The 23,587-nt window shown below is 40.6% G+C and overlaps 1 protein-coding gene across 5 annotated transcripts in view; it reads right to left on the minus strand.

Moving 5' to 3' along the window:
- MARK3 (microtubule affinity regulating kinase 3) overlaps nucleotides 1-23,587 on the minus strand; it is a 96,519-nt gene that overhangs the window by 7,047 nt on the left and 65,885 nt on the right. For 4 of the 5 annotated variants that reach the window (XM_018570514.1, XM_018570512.1, XM_018570513.1 and 1 more), the window contains exons 9-15: nucleotides 22,416-22,535; nucleotides 21,281-21,380; nucleotides 19,165-19,277; nucleotides 17,802-17,955; nucleotides 16,714-16,931; nucleotides 15,135-15,238; nucleotides 9,217-9,474 (exon numbers count right to left, since the gene is read on the minus strand). In XM_018570514.1, the coding sequence (XP_018426016.1) occupies nucleotides 9,217-9,474; nucleotides 15,135-15,238; nucleotides 16,714-16,931; nucleotides 17,802-17,955; nucleotides 19,165-19,277; nucleotides 21,281-21,380; nucleotides 22,416-22,535 (1,067 nt within the window). Of the gene's footprint in view, nucleotides 1-9,216; nucleotides 9,475-13,489; nucleotides 13,622-15,134; nucleotides 15,239-16,713; nucleotides 16,932-17,801; nucleotides 17,956-19,164; nucleotides 19,278-21,280; nucleotides 21,381-22,415; nucleotides 22,536-23,587 lie in introns of all 5 variants that reach the window. The other variant, XM_018570510.1, reaches the window with a different exon arrangement.

The raw sequence follows: 23,587 nt of genomic DNA on the forward strand, positions 1-23,587 counted from the left end.
AAACAGATATTAGTATAAAGTTGCATGTAGTAATTGAGCATGAGTTTTTGGTGTTAGAAGAAAAATATTTTCAAAGACTGATAAAAGGTGGAGAGTTCAGAGCTGATTCATCAAAGGAAAAATTATATAATTCGGGGCTGCAGGGGTAAATGCTGGCAAATGTTAACAGATTAACAATATATCAGCTTTACTATGTCTGCTACTGCTATATAAAACAAAACAAAAAATATTCAAGTACAGCAAGCTTTTAGACCAAGATCGGACAATTACTGCAAGCGAATAGGACAGAATTTCCCCCTAAGAACGCATTTCTGGTTGAATAGGGTGTTTGTCTACCTACACATGTAGTAACTTTCTGTTGTATGTTTTAAGATACCAGAGTTTACTCCATTTTGCCATGATGCCCCCCAGTGCTTAGGTTGCACAAAACCGGTTTTGTTCCTTCTTCGGTGATCAGTTGTTTAAACTGGATAGCTTATACTCACTGAGACACATCAACAATATATCAGTGTGCACGGTTTAAAGTTTAAACTCTGGCAACAAAATCTCTTCACTCAGTCCTCCCATGCGTTCTGATTTATAAGCAAAAGGCCCCTTGCAGTGTTTTAGTTTTTTTTAGTGTATTCAGATTTCTACAGTGATATCATTGGCTCAAAATGTTGGAAACCTGAATTAAAAAATAAAGAAATGTCCTAACTTTAAACTTGGATAATTAAATGGGGAAAAAATAAAAGCCTTTAAATGCAAACTGGAGTGAAAATTGTGCATTCAATGCATATTCCCCACTTCAGACTCTTCGTGACATCCGGGGCAGAAAATGTATTGAGCCAAATGGCTTCATGCGCAAAAATCATGCAAATTGCTAAATTCGTATCACACTCTGCCATCAAAATGAATCCAGACTGTTTTGTAAACAGCGAGGAGAATGGCAAACTGTGTGACAGAACAATTGCACTTTTCTCCATTGTCAGATTTTAATAAGAGGCAAAATGTCGGAATATTACCACATTACCTACCTGTATTACGGCCTGTACTAGCACAGTTCAAAATAACACTGTGGTCATATAGGTTTGACAACTATACGGAATGTGGCATCCGTGTGAACATTCCATAAATCAATTATGGAAATGTCTCAAGCAGACATAATTACCATTACCTACATACACTGCCAAACCTGGAACCCAGGAAAGCCAAACAGAAGGCATGAAATACTTTGGCTATAGAAACTACGGCTCCAAAATCCAATGGGAGCTGGACACATGATCAAAAATCTAGAAAGTGGCATCAGTTGAAGGAGAAGATTTAATAACTAGCAATCTACCAAAAATCTGATTCTTCTCTTCAGCAAAGATCATGTAACCAATAACTAGGCTTTAGTCACGTGGACAGCTGCCCAGTACAGGTAAATATTTCATGCGTTTTGTTGGGATTTGGCATTTTAAATGACTAGGGTGGGATTATCGGTCAACTTGAAATGCTTTTTAACAGACAAGCAAAACTGTCAGGAAATCTGAATGTTTATGACAGGGTGCCAGGGATGAGTCTTAGAAGCATATACAAGCAGAATGGGGAAAGACTATACATAGAATTTATAACCAACGCTTTTAATTTTGTGGTCTTGCTTTAGTGTCAACATTTTTAGAAACTTTATATTTTCAGTTGAAGGAGATGAAATGAAAGCAGAATTCAAAAGCCAGGCAAGTCAGTCTCATCTAGGAGCCAAAAGATCATTTTAATGGCCAGAGATCAAGTGCTTCCGTTGATGACAAAGCTTAAAAGAGAACTATGGGCCTTCCTTTTTTTGCCATAGTTTTCTGTAGGGACACAGGATGGTATATTATACTCATATCCTCCTGTGACCTAAAACTCAAGCACTTAATCCTTGCAGTGCGGAGGTAGGCCCACTGGAAGGGTAATCAAAAAAATGTCAGGCGTTCTCTTTTATGCAGCAGGGTCATTTCACAAACACAGCAGGCCCCGATGGGCTCCTTTATTGCACAATAGGCATAGAAAAAAATAAATGGTCTTCCTAGAAATCTGCATAACTAAAGTACATTGTGGAAATAAACATTTACACTTATTTTTCTAAAAAAAAAAAAACTAAGTTATTTGACACAAACAGGATATTTCTGAAAGTTTTATTAAACTTTGTTACAAGCAAGTCAGGATGGAAGTTACGTAATTAAGTCAAAATCTTTTTCTTTTTAACAGACAGCTTAAATCGAGACGGTTAATTTAAAGTGTAGCAGCAGGAAAAGAGGCTTCTATGCGACAACTTCTGGACCTGCCAGTTGTCAGGCCGCGCACTGGAGAAAAGGGTCTAAATAAGGATTAAACTATTAGGCCCTGAGAACATGTTTTTTTGTTTTTCCTGTCAGGAGATTGAGGTCATCAGTATATACAAAATAACATTTTTGCATTGATGTTAACAGAAGTAATCTAGTATTGCTAGAGACAAGTTGTAATTAACAACAAACACTAAAGGTTAAAAAAAATAAAGAAAAAAAGTAAATGTTAGTAGTTTTCTCAACAGTTACACACTCACAGAATGTTTTAAGCAGACCTGTCCCCTACAATCACTTCCTGTGCGTACAAGACAGGTCACCTTTAATACTTCTTAAAATTTAGATACATATTGAAACCAATCAAATACACGCCAGATTTTGTTCAAGGGCTATATAAAAAAAAAAAATACATTTATACTGTGTGAGACCTGGAAATGTAAAATAACATTTTCAAAAGGCTTTTTAACAATTTGGACTAGTTTTGGTCTGTTTATTGACGTTCATTGTGAAAGAGGCAGCTTATTTTCTTGTCTTAAAGTGGCCAGCATGTAAAAAAATCCAAAAACCTGATAACAGGAATGAGGTGTAGACGTATACCTGCAAGCAGCTTTTAGAACCCCACTCCTCCCGAATGCCAAAAGTTTCTGCTCAGGCAGAGCTTCTTTTCTCTCTACCAATGTTAAGTCTTGCCTGTCCCACCCATTCCCCTTGGCTGGTAAACAGTTCCATCATAGTGGTGGACCAACTGGAAAGGGAGCAGGCAAGCTCCAATATTACCATAAGTTTGATCCGAACTACTCAGCAATGAGACAAAGCAGGGACGCAAAGCTGTTGGAGGTACATTAAGGCCTACATTTTATAACTGGGCATATTTATCAAAACTGGTGCTTACAAATCTGGAGCAGATGTCCATAACAACCAATCAGCTTCTCCCTTGAGTTTGTTCAGTTAAGGTTTGAAAATGAAAGGTGTATGCTGATTGGTTGCCAGGGAACCAATCTTTATTCAACTAATGTCTTTATTCAACCTCAAATACTATGTAACTATATGTAACTATGAAAACTGCTCCAGATTCCATCTGCTACAGTTTTGATAAAGTCATCTCTATGAGTATTAAAATTGATCAATCGGGAAACCCCAATTTGCACAAGTCACAGGCAGCAACAAATGGGTCTTTTAGCAACTGGTCACTTTATGGGTTAAAGGAATAATAGTAGTTTAAGTATCTTCAGGGTCAAAATAAACCAGTAACCCCAATTCTGCCTTTCATTTCAGCCCCAGTGCTTCTTGGACTTTAGCGTCACATAAAAAAAAAGAAAAAAAAAGAAGTTCAGCTATTTTTCCACAAAAGGGAGTATCCCCCCTGGGAAAAGAAAGTTAAAGTCCAAAGAGACCTCAAAAGTAGTCGGAAAATGGCAAATATTGGGAGAATGGTATAGGAAACCGGTTTTGGTCCAGAGCAACCAATTAACTAAAAATCCATTTGTTGCAAGAATAAAAGATCACACCCCTTCAAAGAGGTTTTCTACTTTAATTGACTTTTACATACTCTGTGTAGCAGCGCAGGAGTCCCTCCTGCCAGGATACCCTTTTGCCCCCACAAGGCTCAGATTTTATAGAAGTAATGCAGTTGAAAACTGGTATTATGTCTTGTTCATCTATATGGTGATCTAAAATATACCTAAATGGACTGACCCAACCTATTCTGACAACTTAAGGTAGCAAAACAAAAAAGGACAATTAACATGGATTACAACAACTCTTCTGGATAACCATGTGGCTGTGTATGCAAAGATAAGCGTGCAACATAACTGCTAAGTGAAACATTCTAATGTCTAATCTGGAAATGGCATGTGTGAGAAGATGTTCAAGCGTTGGTCTGACATTACCAATCACTCTCCAGTATACGGGGATATCCCATACAGATAAGATGGGAGCATCCGATATTTACTTAATCTTTCATCAAGGGACACAGATCAGTAGAATCAGACACACTGGGTTGTCCCAAAGCAGTTCAAGTGAGGGCAACATAAGAGCTCAAGAGAAAAATGTAAAACAGTAAAAAGACACTGGGTTAGGCTGCAGCTTTAAGAGCTGCCTGCCGGAAATTATGACCAAAGTTTGCATCTGCCTCAACATTCACCTGGTAAAACAGAGAATATATGAACAGGAGACCAGGCGGCAGCCTTGCAAATCTGAAAAACAGAAGCTTGATGCCTAAAAGCCCAGGTAGCACTCACAGATCTCAAAGTGTGCCTTGGCAGGAAAAGGTGGAACCTTAACCTTAAGCTGGGAGACCTAACAAAAGAGCCACCAGGAGGGAAGACGTAGCGGAGTAGACACAAGCAGCTCTAACCAGACCAGAAAGAGAGATGGAAGAACAATTTCCAGGTTGAGGAAAGCAGAAACCACCTTAGGAAGGAGGGTCTGGACAGGACGAGGCTGCCAACTAGGACCCTCATCTAGTAGAGGTGACGGCAAAGAATATGGCTACTTTATAAATTAGAGTAGGCAAGGAGGTATCTCTAATAGGTTCAAAAAGCAGTCTTTCAAGAGCCAAGAGAACCAGGTTGAGATTCCATGGAGTCACTGGAGGTTTTACAGGTTCAACTACTCGATCAACACCTTGTACAAAGGCATTGACAATGGCATGCAAAGCAACTGGTTCCTCCCTGACAAGTGATGTATGTCATTACTGTGTTGGTGTTCAACTGAATTCGGATTGATGCAGCATTTATATATTTACTGCATAATGAGTACTAGTTTAGCAACTTAATTAAGAATCTTGATTGAAGAAAATAGTCTTGATTAAAGTAAAAGGGTCTAGAAAAAAAAATATGTCCACCCCCCTAGGACACAAGTAAAAAACTGAAGCATTATGGAAGTGAGAGGGGTTTTACTTGGCTGGCCAATGGCTTGTTTTCCTCCTAAAGGTGGCAGTATAACTCATGGTTCCTGATTCTACTGATCCTGTGTCCTTCGACGAACAAATAAGAATAAAATTTGGGCTTGTTCCCACTAGTATGCTGTCACAACGCTATTACATTCACACAACACTTTAAAAAAAGAAAATATGGTACAACATGGTGTGCTACTACACGAGTGTGCGGTGCCATTTCAAATGAATGGCACTGCACTATATTTCATGCCTTTTGGTTGAAATCTGTGTTTGTTAAAAGGAAGCTTTAGGACCTGTTCATAACAGTGCATTGCAGTAATGTGCTGTCAAGTAGCGCCTTTTACCACGTTACTGCAGTGCACTGGTGTGAACACTAAATTTCTCCCATTATATTGGTGCCAGTATGGTGAGGAAAGAATTTCTGCTTTAAAGGGAATGTCAGAGGAGGGACATATCTATCACACAACATGGTATGAAGCTGGAGACCATTTTTCATTTAAAGTGAAAATACCCTTTTCAGTCTGAATGTTCTTGTTTATTAAAGACAAGATATTAGTAAACTTTTAACAAAACATGTGTGCAATACCAGATTACACTAGCATGTCAAACTTGGAGGTAGCCTTAGTGTTCAAGATACAAAATACATTTGTGCCAATGACCCAAGATCTAGGAGTTCTAAGTTCGAGAATTTACACTAACATAGTGAACACAATATGGAAAGGCTAGTATGGAACAAATAGGACAAGACCTTTGCGCTGTTTTGCTCTCCAAGACATCGCAAAAGCTGAACCTAAATACATTGATCGTACAGACTAATATAACAGGTTTTACGCTAGCAAAGCACTAGACTAAAAAAGAAAAGAGAAGGAACAGTACATAGATACTTTACAGTGTCTCAATGGTTTAGCAGGCTGTGCTTTCATCCCTGGTCCAGATTGGAAGGAAATAGAAGGCAGCTGGTTTAATATTGCACTGATACATACACATTCACTGCAGTACGCTTAACAAGCAGTAACATAAATGGGGATATAAATATATATATATAGAGAGAGAGAGAGAGATAGAGATAGAGATATCTATATCTCTATATATATATATATATCTATATCTCTATATATATATATATATATATATAGACAGTATATATATATACACATACACACACACACAAAATTGATATAGAAAAATAGAGATATAGATATATAACTATATATATCTCTCAATCAAAGAAGTATACTATGTAAACAGCAGAAGGGAACTTGGGTAAATCAGCAATGTCAGCTCTCTGCACTTAGCAGAAACCCCAGTCGTCACTTAAAATACAGACAATGAGCAGCCAGTGCCACATTTATCTGCTGCCTATAATAAAAGGAGCCTCCATACACACATTCTCATTCACAGATTTGTTTAATTTACTAGCATTAGCACATGCTTTCATTTCTGCACATAATTGAGCTGTTCAGATGCAGCAGTACACTACATAGCCAAATGTTTGTGTACATGCGAGCATCACTCCTATATAAGCTTATTAGGCATCTCATTCTAAAGATCATGCCGATTAGCATGGCTATTTACGGCTACAACTCCACCTTTTTGGGAAGTTTTCCACAACAGTTTACAGTGTGCCTGTTGGAAATTTGTTCCCATTTAGCCAAAAAGGCATTTCTGGAGGACAGAAATAGAAGACTTGACTCATGATGCTAAAGGTCTTCAGTAGGTTGGAGGTTATGGCCTTTTGCAGGTCAGTCGAGTTCGACACCAAACTTGTCAAACCATATCTATATAGACCCAACCTTGTGCACAGCCATGCTAGAACAAAAAAGGGACATTGCCCAGACTGTTACAAGGTAGGTTGGAAGCACATAATTCTCTAAAATGTATTTTTTTAGACATGCATTAACAGTACTCCTTATTGAAACACCTGAACACAATTAAGAGGGGTGACCACATACTTTTGGCAATATAGTAGGTGTAATGGTCATGTGTCCACATATGTTTTAGTGCATCTTTGAGTGTCAGAAATTCTATGCGCCTGAAAGCATGTGCGTACCACTGGAAGACTGCACGGTCTGAAGAAAGCTAAAAAGAATGTTGTGAACAATACGTTTTCCACTTGTTGCCTTTTCTATACATTTACATTTGGCCTATTGCGCCAACAGCGTCACAGAAAATGAGATTACAGGTAAACCACAAGAGAGAAATCAAATGGCAGATGGGCAAAACAGGATATTCTGGTGAGAGGTCTTGCCACTGGGATCCTTGAAAGATGAATAAAGCTGGGGTGCAAATCAACTTGCCAACAATCATACAAAGCTAAAATTATAAAAATTGTGTGGAGTCCACCTCTATAATGGGACTGGGGTCGGAGCTTATCACTGCACAGTCCATGACAGAACTGCAGTTTAGAGAATGAAAGCTCCAACAGTGAACTTCTTATTTGCTGTCAAACATACCATTGAAAGTGTTTGGCTATAGCTGATCATTAAGTTAAAAAAATTGCTGGTTGATCCCGACTGAAATCTTGTGAATGGACACCTATACTCTCCCCGGACTACAGAACACTTTCACTATGTTATGGTGATGAGGGAGCATGAAGCGGGCTTTCCGGCCAATCAGGAAGCCGGGCAACGAGTCATTACACGGCGTCCGGCTTCCTGATTGGCCAGAAAGCAGGCTCCATGCTTCATCACCTGGTGACGAGGAAGCATGGAGACTGCTCCCATGCTAATCAGGAAGCCGAGTGGCGAGTCATTACACGCTGCCTGGCTTCCTTAATAGGACTTCCGGTATCTGTATTTTCTTATCGAGTACCAAATTGTTTGTTTTTTTAAAATCGGTACTTGTACTCCATACCGGAAAACCAGCATCGGTGCAGCCTTGGTTAAAACCCATTAAGTTGTTCAGGTTTTTTTTGTCATCTACGTCCCATTCAGGAGATTTGCCTTCAGACACAACAAGGAAGTGAGGAAATCTCTCCAAAGTGAAGAATACCCTCTTTGTGGTCACTGGGACAACTGTCAACATTGGAAGATTTCCCCTCTATTCAAAACTAAACGTTTGGCTTTAGATGGAATTTGAACGTGTTCCGGTACTTCCCGCAATGTAGAAACACAGGGATGGACCCACAACTATCATTAGTGCAGAGTTGAATGGAAAGCTAGAAACCCTAGGCTTTACCAGCAAAACAAAAAACACCGATAGCCACAAAGGCGAAGGGCAGGAGCAATAAGTAGAAGGAGTAAGTGTTGCTGACAAAAGGATCAAGTGAAGCACAGGATCTAACCAACCCACATTTACTGCTTGTTAAGTGTAGCTGATTTTTAAACCTCAGGTAGGATTCACACAAGGGCAAGATTTATTGAAAACGGAGGGGAAAAAAAAAGATAAAGTGCCTAAAACTATAATAAAATAGCTTGATCGGGATCCAATGGGCAACATGAACCCGTTTCTTTAGCATTTTAGGATTTCTTTTTTTAATAAATCCACCCCACAGAACCCATATCCTACTATCTACTCACTCAACAACTACACACCAGAACTACACACTACAGAGTTCTTTAAAGCTATTGGTGAGGTCGTTTGCCATCCTCACTCTGGACCACAATAGTGTTGAAAAGGCAAAAAAAACCCCACAAACTTTTTAGTGGCCCGTTCCGACGGTCTTTCTTGCACAAGTCCCACAACGTTACATAAAGTCTAAAAGGTTTACGTTGGGAACCGTAGCGCAAAAAAACACTCGGAAACAGCGGACTGATTCTGCAATATACAATAAAGCAGATTTCTCTAATTTAAGCTGCTCTTTAAGCCTTTGGGATGTGTTGACGTATTTACAAAAACAAAAGTCGAATCAACGGAAAGAAAATACAAAGAAGAATGTAACCATATAATATGGCACAAAAATATACAGTTACAAAAAAAAAAAATATAACAGAAGAAGTTAGGACTCCACGACCCAAGGTTCTCTTTAGTGAGTGATGGCACGCAGTGTGTGACGAGGGAAGGAACATTCCTCAAACCACCAAAGCAACTTACCTTCTTGTTAATTTTGAAGTTAATTTACTAAATAGATTGGTGGAGCCTCTACTTCGAGTCTGTGACAGAGGTGTGGCTTCGTGGGATAAACTGGGCGAGGCGGGTGGTCCGTTGTAGGTAGCAGTGCGCCGCTCGCGGAGCTGGCCATGGAAAGTGCTTCGGCTGGCGGTTCCTCTGGGGAATCGCATGCGGTCTGGAGTAGTGGTGCTTGTTATGCTGTGCGTTGATGCGACTGATGTCCTCTGATCAGGCATTGTGCTGTGAGGACAAACATGATTAAAGTCTTTGCTGCATATGGTCTACAGAAAAAGTGCGGTTTGGCTCTTAAGCGCAATAAACTCATTAAAATGTATGTTCATACCACACTATGACATTCATAAATGTTTATGGAAAAGATCCATGAACTTATCACGTGTTTAAATGAGAATTATGGGGAGACTCAAATGCACTCATCCCCATAATTAAAGCCGACGTGCGACACTGAAGTTGTCGCATGTCGGCTTTATAGATCGAGAACTGAGCGATCACATTCCGCCGAGTTGACAATCCTCTCTATGCAGACTGGTGACGGTCAGTCACCACTCCCCGCAGGGATTCCCCCCTCCCCTCTTCGTTCCTCCAGTGCTCATTGGAGGGATGGACGGGGGAGGCAGAGCCAACTGTCAATCAGGGGGCGGCTGGATCCTGACAAAATTGTCGCAATCTCTCCTGAGTGCAGTGTGGCTCTGCGCTGTCAGCAAATGGCAGGCAATAGCCTGCTATATTCAGAGTTTTGTGTCACAGGACATATTAAAATGTCCTCCTGTGTCCCTAAAGAGAACAATGGCCACAAAAGGTTGGGCCATAGCTCTCTTAAAGCATTTCATATCACAAACCACCTAATGAGCACTGTTTATAGGGATGTGTTGTTGGTGCTTCAATACGATCTTAAGATTGGACGTAACAAAACCAATAATGATGGTACACTGACTAAAGCAGACGTGAAGGCGAGTATAACACATCTAGATTTGATCCAGTTATTTAGCCATTTAAAAACATTTTGAAAACTTCCACCTTCTTGTGTACGATTGCCAAATGATCAATAAAAAAGGCAGCAGTAACACAGGTGCACATTTTGGGGTCACACCACGGATGAGGAAGCCATTCACCCAAAAGTATTTAGGCCCATGAATGCTCTAGTACCCCAAAATCAGACATTTAATTTTATTTGGTTGATGTCATTGGACTGAATTGCCCACCAAAGTCCAAGACCTTTTAGAGGCTCCAACAGCGAGATCTCTGGATTTAAGTCCCTGCTAGGGCTGCAACAACTAATCGACATAATCGATTATAATCGATTATTGGAAAAGTTGTCAACTTTTTCAATAATCGATTAATCGAATTCCGATCAGTTGGCACTGTTCACAGCTCCACACGCTGTGCGCCTCACCTCCTCCCCACCTCACGCTCGACGCTGCCAGACCCGCTCGCATCCACGCTCCACGCGCCGCACCTCCTCCCCGCCTCACATTTCCTGCCCATCCACGATCGGCAAGGCACGACTTGGTTGTCCAAAGGTGAATATATTATTGTGGCGGTCAGGTAGTATTCATTTAATTATAGGTTGCTACTAAGTTTTAAAGGAACATGGGGATATTAGTTCTCTAACTACAATAGGAAAAGACTATTAGATGTTGGTCTTGTTCACAAACCTTTTCAGGTTTTATACACCAAAACTCTAATGGAAATTACTCATCTCTGGACACTGCATTCCATTAAGCGTTAAGGATCCCAAGGAACTTTCCGTACACATTTATGAATGTTATTAGCAGTGTTGTTTTGTAAATGTAAGTTTTTCAGGCTTATTGCTCACAGGGGTTCATACACATCTAGGTACATGGTTTTATACCCTTGCTACAAAGCTGTATTTCATGATGGGATTTACGTAATTTTATTTGGAATTTTAAATGTCACTCTGGCTCAAACACCAAAGCCATGTGTGTATCTCGTACTAGAATGTTACCATAGATGTGAATGCAGCCTTAACAGGGAGAGCCTTTGAGATCAGGGAGGAGTAATGGAGAGAAACATCAGATGCTTTAGAAGTAAAACAGGTGAAAGCCAATGGAAGATAATGGAAGACAACTGAATGCAGGCTGGAATTTCACAAGAACCACAAAGGTTATGTACACAGTCACATATCACAGTATCAGGAGAATTTAGTACACGACGCTGCAGTGTTAAGACTTACCGCACTGCATTATAACACACATTATAAGTAACAGCAATTTAAAATGAACCTGTCATTAAAAACAGCATAATTTGTCTTGAGGTCCCTACATCGTATGTGGTATTTCATTTACAGGTGGAATTTTGGTTGACTGAACCTTACATTGCCTAATCATTGCTTTTGAGAATTCCAGAAAAAAAAGGATCCCCCAATCGAAGTAGCTGGTTGTTTTTCCTATTTCCCCAGATTAATTTTTCAGAAAATGAAAAAAAAACTAGCAGTACCTAGTAATGGCCATGGCTGTGCAGACTTCAGAACTCAAGTACAGACATTAGTGGAAACCGTTTGGCAGCTTAAACTTGGATTTATCAAAACGAAATGTATTCACTTATGACTGATCATGTGATGTCTATGTGAGGTGTGTGCGTGTGCGCCAGGCCATAAAGCTGAATGTTAAATACCAAACTTCCAGGCTCCGTTAACATGCATCAACTCCCTCCTGTTAGTCAAAGCACAAGCAGACTGCAACGGAGTGAGGTTACTACTCTACGCAGGCAGACAATGGTGGGAAGGCTTGGAAGATATAAAAAGGGTAAGCGACTCCCAAAGATTAGATGAAGTCCTTGGTTCACAGTGTAAAAGATTTCATCATCATGTTTTAGGTCAGCTGATTGGAATGTTGCACAACTTCTTTTGAGGACAATCTGATTGGATGCCGGCATTGTTCAGGTGTCTTGAGAGCCAGCGGGGCCGACTACCAAGTTACTGAAGCTTGGCCCAGCGGAAGATTCCTCCATGCACACAGTTTAGCGCAGATGGAGGAATCCATTCCACTTTTTCTATCTTACCATAGAAAATCTGCAGTAAATCTATAGGTGTATGGCCAGCTTTAGGTACTGCCCCACTGACCTTGCCAGCAAAGCAGGCAGCAGAAGCAAAAGCTGAGATTGCAGGAGAACATTTCAGGGACTTCGCTGCACCAGACGTCCGCAATTGCTTAGGCAAGTATAATTGTACATGCAAGCTGCCAATTGTAAACTCCATAACTAAAGGTAAATCTAAAGCCTTTATTTTTATTTTTTTTAAAGCATTAGAAAGAGTTAAAATCCTTGTCAGGTGTTTTTTGCTTTTTAGGTCTCATTGGAGAGATGTCTTTTCACTGCTTTTCCAACAGATATCACAAAAAGAGTAAATCTCTTCTAAGCACAGGAAATCACATCTTAGACATTCGTCACAAGAATTAGAGGTCCCTATAGGAAGATTTCTCCTCTCTTCATGTTCTGGTGAAGACTCACAATTTCCCCTTTACTTTCAGTCCAGTGACATTGGCCAAAAGGACAAAACGTGTGGGTGAATCTTCCCAGTGGGTACACATACAGTAACAGGGGTTTTAACTAGAAGTGCACCGAAATAAACATTTTTAAACTTGTACCTCACTCTCCTTTCTGACAGATGTCACAGGAGGCTGAGCGAGCAGTGCGGGACAGGAGACCAGCCTCCTGTGACAGCGCTGGTCGTCTCCACCCACATACTGCTCTGCCGATCTGTGACAGGAGGCTGAGCGGTGCGGGGAGAAGAGATGCCGGCCGATCACAGCGCTCTCCTCCCGCAGCACCCGGCCGCCTGTGACAGTTTCTCTCTTCCCTGAAGTCATTTTCGGCCGATATATCGGTGCATCCCTAGTTTTGACCCTTCCCTACACCATCCAAAAAAGAAAAAAAGGTTTGGCTTCAGATGAACTTTAACAACTTTGGGTAGAGCTCTTATTGTCCACAAACAAATTATGCTGTAATGGCAGGAAGAGAGAGATCATTTTTAGGAGTCCACAGATGACACTGTTGCTATGAACAACATTTAAAAACACCTTTAGGTACAAGAAAGGAAGACACAAATATATATATATATATAATGACCCAGCAAGCAATACAATACCTGGTCTTTGTATTACAACTGGGAGACAGACCAACACCAAGGGACCGTGAGGTACAGGTTAGTTTGACATTACTTTCTGAATGGGGAGGGGTAGATTTGGTTTATTGGGTTATATGCATGTTCTTTTCTTACACAGGCTCGAAGTTATCTGCTTCACTGGCAATTGGCGGTAACATCTCCGAATGCCTGGAGGCTGACATGGACATAGATTTCGGATGCCGCAGCCGAGCAAAGATGGAGGATATGGCGCATACTGAGGCAGGACTAGTTGCATAAGCGAAAATTCCTGTCAGGCTGCGATGGGGAAGGGGGAATAGGTTTGGGCAGACAGAACAGTATAATGGACCAATAAAACAGGCTCACATTATAAAGAGCAGAATATTCTACAGATTAAGAAAAAAAAACATGAGTTGATTACCTGATAACTCTGTTTCCAGGAATCTTCCAGGACAGCCATCGAGATATAGGCTATGCTGTTAAACATCATTTTTTTAAAACGTACATACAGCACACTCTCCAAGGCATTCTCCATCTTCTAGCTTATCCATCCAGGGGTAAAAGTCGTGTGTAGAACTTCCTTAGCTCCCTGAGATGCTAGCAATGAATAAGGATTGAAGGAGAGGGTGTCCTCCTTTAAACCACTTTGCCTTTCTAAAGCTGAGAACTAACACTGTCAGCCCATGGCCACAGGCAGTGAGACGGCCTGCCTGCTTCGATTCACTGACATCTCTGTGCCGCGTCAAGCAACATTATGCAAGTTTCCGCTCCAGCGCCACAACACGTACTGACCTACATAACACTACGTAAAAAGGCTGTTGCTGGAATTGGGAGGGGGGCATTTAAGGAGACTGTAGGGCCTAAAAAAAAAAAAAAAACCTCAGTGACAACACAAAAACAAACCCCTTCTGTCCCAGAAACAACGAGGATGCTTTGCAGAGTGTATTACACCCCTTCTTTCAAAGCAGAGCTCCCCGTTGCAGGATATGTGGGAAACTATTTTCTGGAACGAAGGGGGTATAATACACGCTGCGTAGCAGCTAAATGCATCCTCATTGTTAATTTCTAAGACCCTGGCAAAGGAGCTTTTCCCACTTACGCCATAACAGCTCAGCTAATTGTATCTCCACTCTGTGAGCTATCTGTATATTCAAATGGAGAATGCACTAGAATGTGGAATCATGGATTAAAAAGATTTACAAGAAGGTCCTATTTAAAGTGACCCATGCTGTTCCTGTTGATTGTAAGCCCTCACGAGCAGGGCCCTCTTTACCATTTTGTCTTGAATTGTATTGCGATTGTAATGTCTTCCTTATATTATAAATCACTGTGCAAACTGTTGGCGATATATAAATCCTGTATAATAATAATAATAATAATAATAATAATAAATATCCACTCTTCTATAACCTTACTATTGCAGAGAGGCGGCTGTACGCTCTTTATAATATCCATCTATATATCAGCATTTCCAGCCCAATCAGATATTAGAAAATAAAACCAGTTCTGGTGGATTCCAAACTACAATATAGTTTCTACCTGTAACAACTATGACATGGGCATGTAGTATTGTAGCAGCAGATTTAATACCATCACGGGATGCCAGAAGACATTAAGCAGGATAAAACAATACAATTTGCCATTAAATAATCAACACAACCTTAGGATAACATAGGAATACCAGCAAAGAATCTAAACACTTAAATATGTTTTACCATTGCAAAGCCTCACATAGATCATGCACGTGATATTCCAGAACAGCCCAATTTATATTTTATACCTGTTCTCCTTGCCGTTTTGGATAACAGAGTGTCGGTCGGTTGAAGCACGCTCGCTGCAAACATAAGTATTCCGACGGGTCATTCCCCCGGATGTAGAATTACTCTGATGGGAAACAGAAAAAATACATTGGAGTTTTGTGTACAAATCGTACACTTTCATACACATCTTTTTTCCTGCACCTTCATCTTGTGATGTGACCTAGACGGTGACCCTTAACATTTACACTTTCTACCAGGGGCATTTCTTGGCAGCAACACAATCTAATCCTGTTTAAATGTCAGTTCCATAACACTGCACAGTTTTCCCACAGCAAGAAGGGTCACGTAAAAAGCACAAGATTTTGGCACACTGTGACAAATAATCCATTCACCACCAATGGGGCCTAAAAGGACCAGTAAACCTAAACACTAGAAAAATATTTGGTGTGATAAGTTAAGCTGTAGGAAAAACAAAATGTACAATGATATACACGCGATACACAAATGTAACAGCATATAACAGCCTAGGATCAGAAATTAAAGTTGACTTTTGCAGTGGCAGTACACTAGGGCTGCAGCTAATGATTATTTTCATAATCGATTAGTTGCCCGATTATTCCTTTAATTAATCGATTAGTTGCATTAAACAAAAATCTCCCTCTCCCCTCCAACTAATCGATAATGAGAACCATTACCAACTACTCTCATTATCGATTATAAAATTGATTAGTTGTTGCAGCCCTACAGTACACTGTTCTATGCAAGATTAAATTTTAACTTCAATGGAAGCGTATTCATTTATTTAGGTATTCATTAAAGTTATTGTACTGTTGACCTAGGTAAAGTAGGAAAGGCTATTAAAGGAAATTTCCTAAATGATTAAAAGTGCTCGTTACTAGGAATACCTGAACTCAATTTATACTCCCATGTACTTTTGGCCATTTAATGTAGATTTTTTACACGCTGCTTCCAGTGCTCATCTACTTATCAGGGGATGCGATTGGCATCCTTGTCCTATGGTTGAACTCGGGTAGCCTTACAGCTAGAGTACATTGTTCAATTTGGACCCATAGAGCACATAGGCCACCATTTCAAAAGATGAAGACAGAGGAAAGCTAACCAAAAAAAGGAAGTTTATTTGAACATATACAGCAACTGCATATGCCTGCTTCATGTACACCATTTACATTGCTAGCATATGATTTTTTGTTTAAAAATACCTCCGCAAAAGGTGGAAATTGGCTTTAAAATTTGTTTAAAAATTGTCATTTCCTTTTTAATGTCTCCTTAAAAAAGCCACTTAGGGAAGCGGTTTTCAGTAATCTCAAATTGACCGAATGTTGGGCCCATTCTGATTGGGTAAAACGCAGGCAATTCCTGGCTTTACCCAGGCTACCACACATTCCTATTGGTAAGTGGGGGTAGCGCATCAGTTATGGGCCAATTGAAATTTATAGAGAGCAGAAGGGGGTGTCAAGTTTAAAACACTACTAGAAGTGCTAATGCTTTGCCTGATTACAACAGCTAGACATTCATCATACTTAATTCCAAGAAGTTCTAGAAATGAATAAATAGAATCCAACCTACTTCCACACTTACACTGGGGACAACCGAGCTCTTCTTTCTGTCAGGGATATCCGCTTTATTAGGATTGTTCGCGTTTCCAAGCATCGGACTAGGAGGGGTCACTCCCCTCCCACTGACTGCGCTACTACTTGACTTCCGAGACTGTACCGTCTCTTCTTTAAGATCGTTATCCGTGGTGCTCGTCTGGCTTCGTTTCGGGTAAACTGTAACTGCAGGGATGGCGGGGCCAGCTGTGGAAATAGAAAACACACCTGTTATTGGGTCTGTCTGAAAGCACTCAGCGACTCCACACTCTGGGCTTTAGGTAAAACTGACAGCAGTGAAAATGATTTACACATTACTGCAAACACTGGGATACAGAGCAAACTTCGAGAAGGTCACTTCTAAAACCTAATAGTTGACAAGTGCATCCCACAATGAGGTATATGCATCACAAGGTGAATTTATAAGTGAATTAATATGCAAATTCACATTACTATCAGCAACCTAAGCTCCAACTGGCTCCAGAGGGCATTAGGAATGTTTTTTTCCCTTTACAGGCATAGGGATTTAATGCCATGGACATAAAAAAAGCATTTCTAAACATCTATGTATGTAAGGCATTGCAAAATGCCTTCAACACATGTTTCAGGCACTGGTAAGAGGAGTGGAAGGTGATCTGCCAGCCATACAGAAAAAGAGAAATATAGGAAGGATCTCACTAATGTGGTCATTCAAACCAATAGGAAGATGAGGCAAATCTGAAGGCTTTGCATAATCATGCCACCTTTCCGATTATGCAGTGTAGCAGGGATGTATGAATGACAGAATTGTAAATCTTTTGTTAGTTAACTGTTCCCATTCATGCATTTCAACTCTGTATTCAGCGCACCGCAGCAGATGGTCTGAGTGCTAGGAAGTTCTTCAAAATGCAAATCCACACAAGCTCTGGGTCTCCTTGCCGCAGGGTATTCCTAAAGAAAGCAGTCAATCCAAAAGTACCTGGTAACAGAAGGCTGCAATTCATTCAAATTAAGGAGCCGAGGGATGAGGAACATTAAACAGTCACCCCAAAGTTATGGTGAACCTATACCGCAGAAAGAATAGTTTAGTTCACTCACCGTGGTCACTGTACCGTCTCTGTTTCTGGCTGGAGGAGATACTTCTCTGCACCTTGTGGTGAGGGGATTGTCCAGTGCTGTTATTGAGATCGCTGCTGGGTCTTACTTTAGCCAGTGACAAGTTACTACTAGAGCTGGAGTCACTGGCATCCAACTGAGAACAGGGAAAATGTAACATCAGTTGGTGTGGAAGTTAAATTTTGCAAGGAGTTACGCATATGACAAAGAAAAATACACCTATAAAAATTATATCTATATTAAGTATTTAAGATTTTCCCCATGCAAAAAAAAAATTCTCTGAGGAATGCCCAGTAGTTCAAAGATTAACTCTAGATTTATGCACCGGCTAATCTCCCTTTACTTGCACAATTCCTTTATTTTTGATTCTGCCAGTATTTGTCTCGACCTCACTACCTGCAGAAGGCGAACAACACTTCAATGCCACTGCTTCAATTCCAGCAGCATTGTTACTCTCTCTCCTAAGGATTACAGGCTGCAGAGGCATGCCAGTGTTACGTCATATGCAGGTATTTTCGCTATGTAGAAGTGCCAAAAATGGCTACATCTGCAGAGAATGTACAACTCCTTTCCTCCTCTTATTCTAGCAAGAGTAAGTTTAGACAGAAATCTCCCTGCAAGGGCTGCTAGACAATGTAATGCAGAACAGGATCAGGACATCACCTGGTGCATGCTCCCACCCCTGCTGCACAAAAGGGGGAGGAAAAAAAAACAAAGGCAAAGCGGTCATGTGACCAACTGGGGGACAAAAAAATTACCTTGAAAATTATGTGGAAAGGAGCATATAGCAGTGTAGTGAAATCCAAGCCCTTCACTGGCATACATGCAGTATGAAGCCTCAAAAAAAAAAAAATGTACTGTACCAGTCTTGTTGGGATGTAAAGAAAAGTAAGAGGGCTGGGATACTTCCCTTTACTGGAGTAAATGCTGCTCAAAACTCCCTGCAGGTAAATGTGCTGTCCAGGAAGGTAAACTTTCCAGACTACGGTCCTTTATTGCCTTTACTAGATGCATCGCATTAAGAATGAAAGTACTTGTTTTTTTATTTACACTAATTCTGCTTGCCTTTCATCTTTTTAGCCAAATGCAACACTTCCTTCCTGAAATGGCAAATATCCAACATTACACTTCCTCAATATATTGAAGAAAATTAAAAAAAAATAAAAAAAAATAGGAAAGTGCCTGAGAAGGGCATTTACTTGCTTAAGAAAACTGCATGTGTTAAATGTGGTTACGTGGGTTATAAAATATATCAGTAAGTGTTCACATATCCCACTGCGCTTATAGAACAGACAACCTAAATATGGAGTGAACTCTATAGGCTGCATTTAGCAGCTTGCCCTACCTCAGAGGATTTTCTTCCAAGTAACAGGTAGGTAGCCGTTATTTCATCATATTTCATCTTGCTGAGGGATTCCTGAATTTCCTCCCTTGAATATCCCATTCCTATCATTATGTCTATTAGGGAAACAAGAAGTCGCAATTAGTGTTCAACATTGTTATAGATTATTTAGGTCTAAACCCAAAAATGAATACATTTTCCTCCTATTAGCCAGATGGAGTCACGGTGACAGCAATACCCCCAACATAGTATATTATAGTATGTCTAAACCCAAAAGATATTTTATTATTTCTTTTGGACAGAGTGGGGAATGGTGAAAAATACTGCCAAAGTGCTTTCCAATGTGTTGTTACACTGGATTTCTCCAAGGGAAGTGAGGTGAAATCTCTACCAAGACTGAGTGTAATGTTACATTAATATTTCATTTTTGTATCAACATAAGCTAAAACTGCACTACAAGAGTCGTTAATTTAAGTAGCATAACCAGCTCAACTATACCAATTCTTGGTGGACTGCGATGGATCATAAGAGGTCATGCCAACATCGATGATCAAAAATCAGCAACCTGCAGTGCAAGATGGCCGGCAGCCAGGTGAGGCAGTTGGGAATTGGACTAAAGCAATGCTGACTTCCATTTCTGCAATCCATTTATAATTCAGTAAAATGGGATTCCTTTTAACTGCTCCTAACATGTCTCTGCCTCTAGGAGTCATGCCTGTAATTGTCAGCCTTGCAATGCCTCATGGGACTTGTAGTTGAACAACAGTTGGAGGGCTGGAGTTGCCCGTCCCTTAAGTAGTAAATAGTACCCGTTTGAGAGGCTTGATTAAACCTTTGTGGTATATTTGCTGTACTATTTTGGCGCAGTCATATTTCTTTTTAATGGAATTACATTTCAGAGGGTGAATGTCTGAGCTGTCACCTTAACAAGTGCCCCCCTAAGGGAAGATGTTTTATTTCTGTTCTGGCAACAATATAAAAGTTTTCGATTTTCTCTCAATTTCTGCTCTGGCAACAATTGTCACCGGGACAAATAGTGTAAATCTCACAGGCAGGGATGTGACAGAGAAAAATTACTGGGGTTCTGATCTTTCAGCACTCTACCCAAAATATTGGCTGTGGATACACTTTACAGTAGAACTCCATTTTTAGAGTCCTCACCCGCCCCTCCCATTTAAAAATCTCCGCTTTCCCTCTCCACACTAGAGCGCTGTGCCAGACTTCCTCCTTGAACCAGTACTGGCCATCCTCTTCTCATTGCATGTGAGCCCAGTCGGTGTCATGATGTGTTCCAACTGGCTAGACTCACAGGACTGAGCGTCAATTAAACTTCATTACGTGAGCTGGAGTTTCGCTTTAAGGCAATTTGAGAATTAATTTGCCCATCTCCATTTTATATTAGATCAATTATTCCTCCCAAAAGGTGTACATTAGAAAGTATTACTAGGCCAAAAAGCTTCCTTTTTTGGGGGGGTGATAAAACCCATGTCGGTATATATTCTGCTCCAGTCCTATTTGGGAGATTTCCTGACACTTTCTTTTACTCCTCTGGAACAAAGTGCGGGGAATGTCCTTAGACAGCTGTTAAATAGGTGTCTCCCTTTAAAGATTTCCACACTACGCCTATTCTTACGGCGACTAACATTTTGGATTATCCAGCAATATCAGTCTTGGTCAGTGACCCCCAGGACAAGCAGAGAATAATTCTATCTAGTGTGGGACACAGAGCAACAAAAACTTAACAGGAGGTTCTTGTCCGTCTCTGCTCTAAACCTGACAAAAAAAGTTTTGGTTGGACACCAATTGCTTAAAACTAGTAATAGTTTTTGCCAGCAGTGGTGTGCAGTATTGACAGCCACGGGCAGGAAAAAACAAAATCTGTATACAAAAAGCAAAAAGGAAGCAATAGGGTTTTGTGCCCATGAACAGATGTTAAAAAAAAAAAAAATGTATCCAAGCCAACACACCATCACTGCAAACACTGGCTGAAATAGGTGGACTAAAGTCACCATACAAAAAGAATAACTTGAGACATTAGTGCCTGTACATCATGTGCAACTGTCCCCGCTTCAGAGCACACGGACTCCTCGCTGCATAAGCAGGCACAACAATTGATTACCTATTCGTTTCTGGTCTGCAATATCAAGCTCTGGCTCAACAAATGGTTTCAGCTCGTCCTCTTCATGTCCTGCATTGATCCATCTGTCCTTCATTATTTGCTAAAATGGAAAACACAGAAAAGCAACAAGAAAAAGGGGGAAGAAGGATACAGAAAATTAGTGGAAGAACAGCACAGGTTAAATGAACCAGCAAGATATCACATCGGCTCTCAAGCCTGTGCTTATTAAATCACACGACACCTTTCCTCCAAAAATGAGGTAGCGTACAAATTAGCAAAGGAGAAAATCACTTAAGCATAAGATCTTCAAAGCCTGGCAAAGCAATATTTGTATTAATACACAGGGCTTAATAATTGGCTTATGTTTTGGTTATGTCAACCTGTTCCAAGTGGAGCCGAGTGGACAGCATTTAGAGGCCACTGAAAGACTTATAGGGGACACTCGGCTTTAACTGACTGCATACTGTAAATATATAATTTATAATATATTTATATAATTTTGTAATATATATTGGTTTCGTAATCTTGGCCTCTGGTCACAAAAGTGTCAAAATTGAGGAAAAAGAAGATCACCTAAATTGTGATTTTAGTTAAAAGAGTAGCTTCACGAAAAAAACCCCGCTAAAACAAAAATGATACAGTTTTAAATCTATATCTTTACAGTTAGACAGGGAATTGTTAAAAGTGAATTGTAGCTACTGTTTGCATTATCTAGTCCCCTTATGTTACATCTTTAGTGTCACCATAATAAATATTCAGTTTCAAGCGCCTTAAAAGGGCCTGTTCACACGACGTCCGTTTTCTGTGCTGACCTGATCGGTACGCTCCTGCACTAAAAATGCATCCCAATGTATCCCTATGTGTTTTATGGGCTACAGTTCTCACGTTCGCAATCCGTTCAGGTTACGAAAAAATACTGCATGTCACATTTTGTCTGGTCAGGAAACGAAAAACGCATCAAAAACGCACTGCAGCGAACATACTGACAGCACCACTCCAACTGGAACGCATCAAAAACGCGGCAAAAACACATAACACCGCATCTGCAGCTGATCAGGACCTGAAAATCATGTGAACAGGCCCTAAAACAAAAACAAAGCTAAAACAGGATACATTACAGACTTTGATCATGTACCTCTAGAGTGCCTCTTTTGGATGGGTTTAGCACCAGAAACCGTTTGAGAAGGTTTTCACAGTCTGTGGACATGTAGAAGGGAATTCGGTACTTCCCCCGTAGTACTCTTTCCCTTAATTCCTAGAAAGAGAAAAACGATTCATGATTTTTTTTTAAATTGTACTTAAACATGCAACTGTAGTGAACAAAGTTATCAAAGTAACATTAAAAGGAGAACTATGAGGTGAGTGCTTTTCACTTTGATACATATTAGCAATAACAGTGCGTAGTTGCCAATTTCAGGTTGAAGCTATGCGAGTTGGGTTCCCCCTGTGCGTTCATTATCAGTGTTAAGAGTGTTAAAGGAGTGTTAAAGGAGAACTATGAGGCGAGTGCTTTTCACTCACCTCATAGTTCTAGCCGACCTGTGACCATGAGACTGTCACAGGTCGGCTCAGTAGATCGGAATGACGGGAGGACGCTAGTTTGTGTCCTCCCGTTACCCTAAGGAGAACTATGGGGAAAAGCCTTAACCCCATAGTTCTCCTTTAAAGTCTAAGGAGCCGGCTGGAGAATCTTTGTACGATCAGAGTCAGCAGCCAATGAGCTGCCCTGCTCTGATCCGATATTCTGACAGGTGCTGGCGTCACCTGTCAGAATACAATTTAAACAGCGGTGATTCCTCAATCGACACTGTTGATGGAGGAATCGCGTCAACTTTTCTCATTGAACCCACAGCTTGAACGCAAACAAATTGATAGGTATATGGCCAGTGTGTGAGTAATAACAGTGGGCTGTGACTCAGGGGCAAGCTCATCAATCAATGACTGTTGCGACTGAGACTCAGACAGAATCCCAACAGCTCATGGTTCAGAAGCCACAAGTATATCAGATACAGAAAATGTGGGAGAAGGCACAGGAGCACACTTGTGGTCTCTATGGTCAGAGTCGAAGAATAATGGACTTATTGGGTCAAAGTCTTGCATGACAGCAGTAAAAACCTCAGCCAAAATGGCAGAAGAACCAACAACACCAGATGGAACTAAAGTGCATTCCAATGATGGAATAGACTCAAAGCAGAGTGCAATATGATTCCAAGCTGCAGACCTTGGCACTATTAGTAGGTGCACTGTAAGCTGCGCCATGGCCATTGAGCTGGGGCCACCCTCTAGGGCTGGTTCACGCCATATGCA

This window comes from Nanorana parkeri, unplaced genomic scaffold (assembly GCF_000935625.1).
Source record: "Nanorana parkeri isolate BGI_ZX_2015 unplaced genomic scaffold, ASM93562v1 scaffold1544, whole genome shotgun sequence".
In the NCBI taxonomy this organism is placed as follows: Eukaryota; Metazoa; Chordata; class Amphibia; order Anura; family Dicroglossidae; genus Nanorana; species Nanorana parkeri.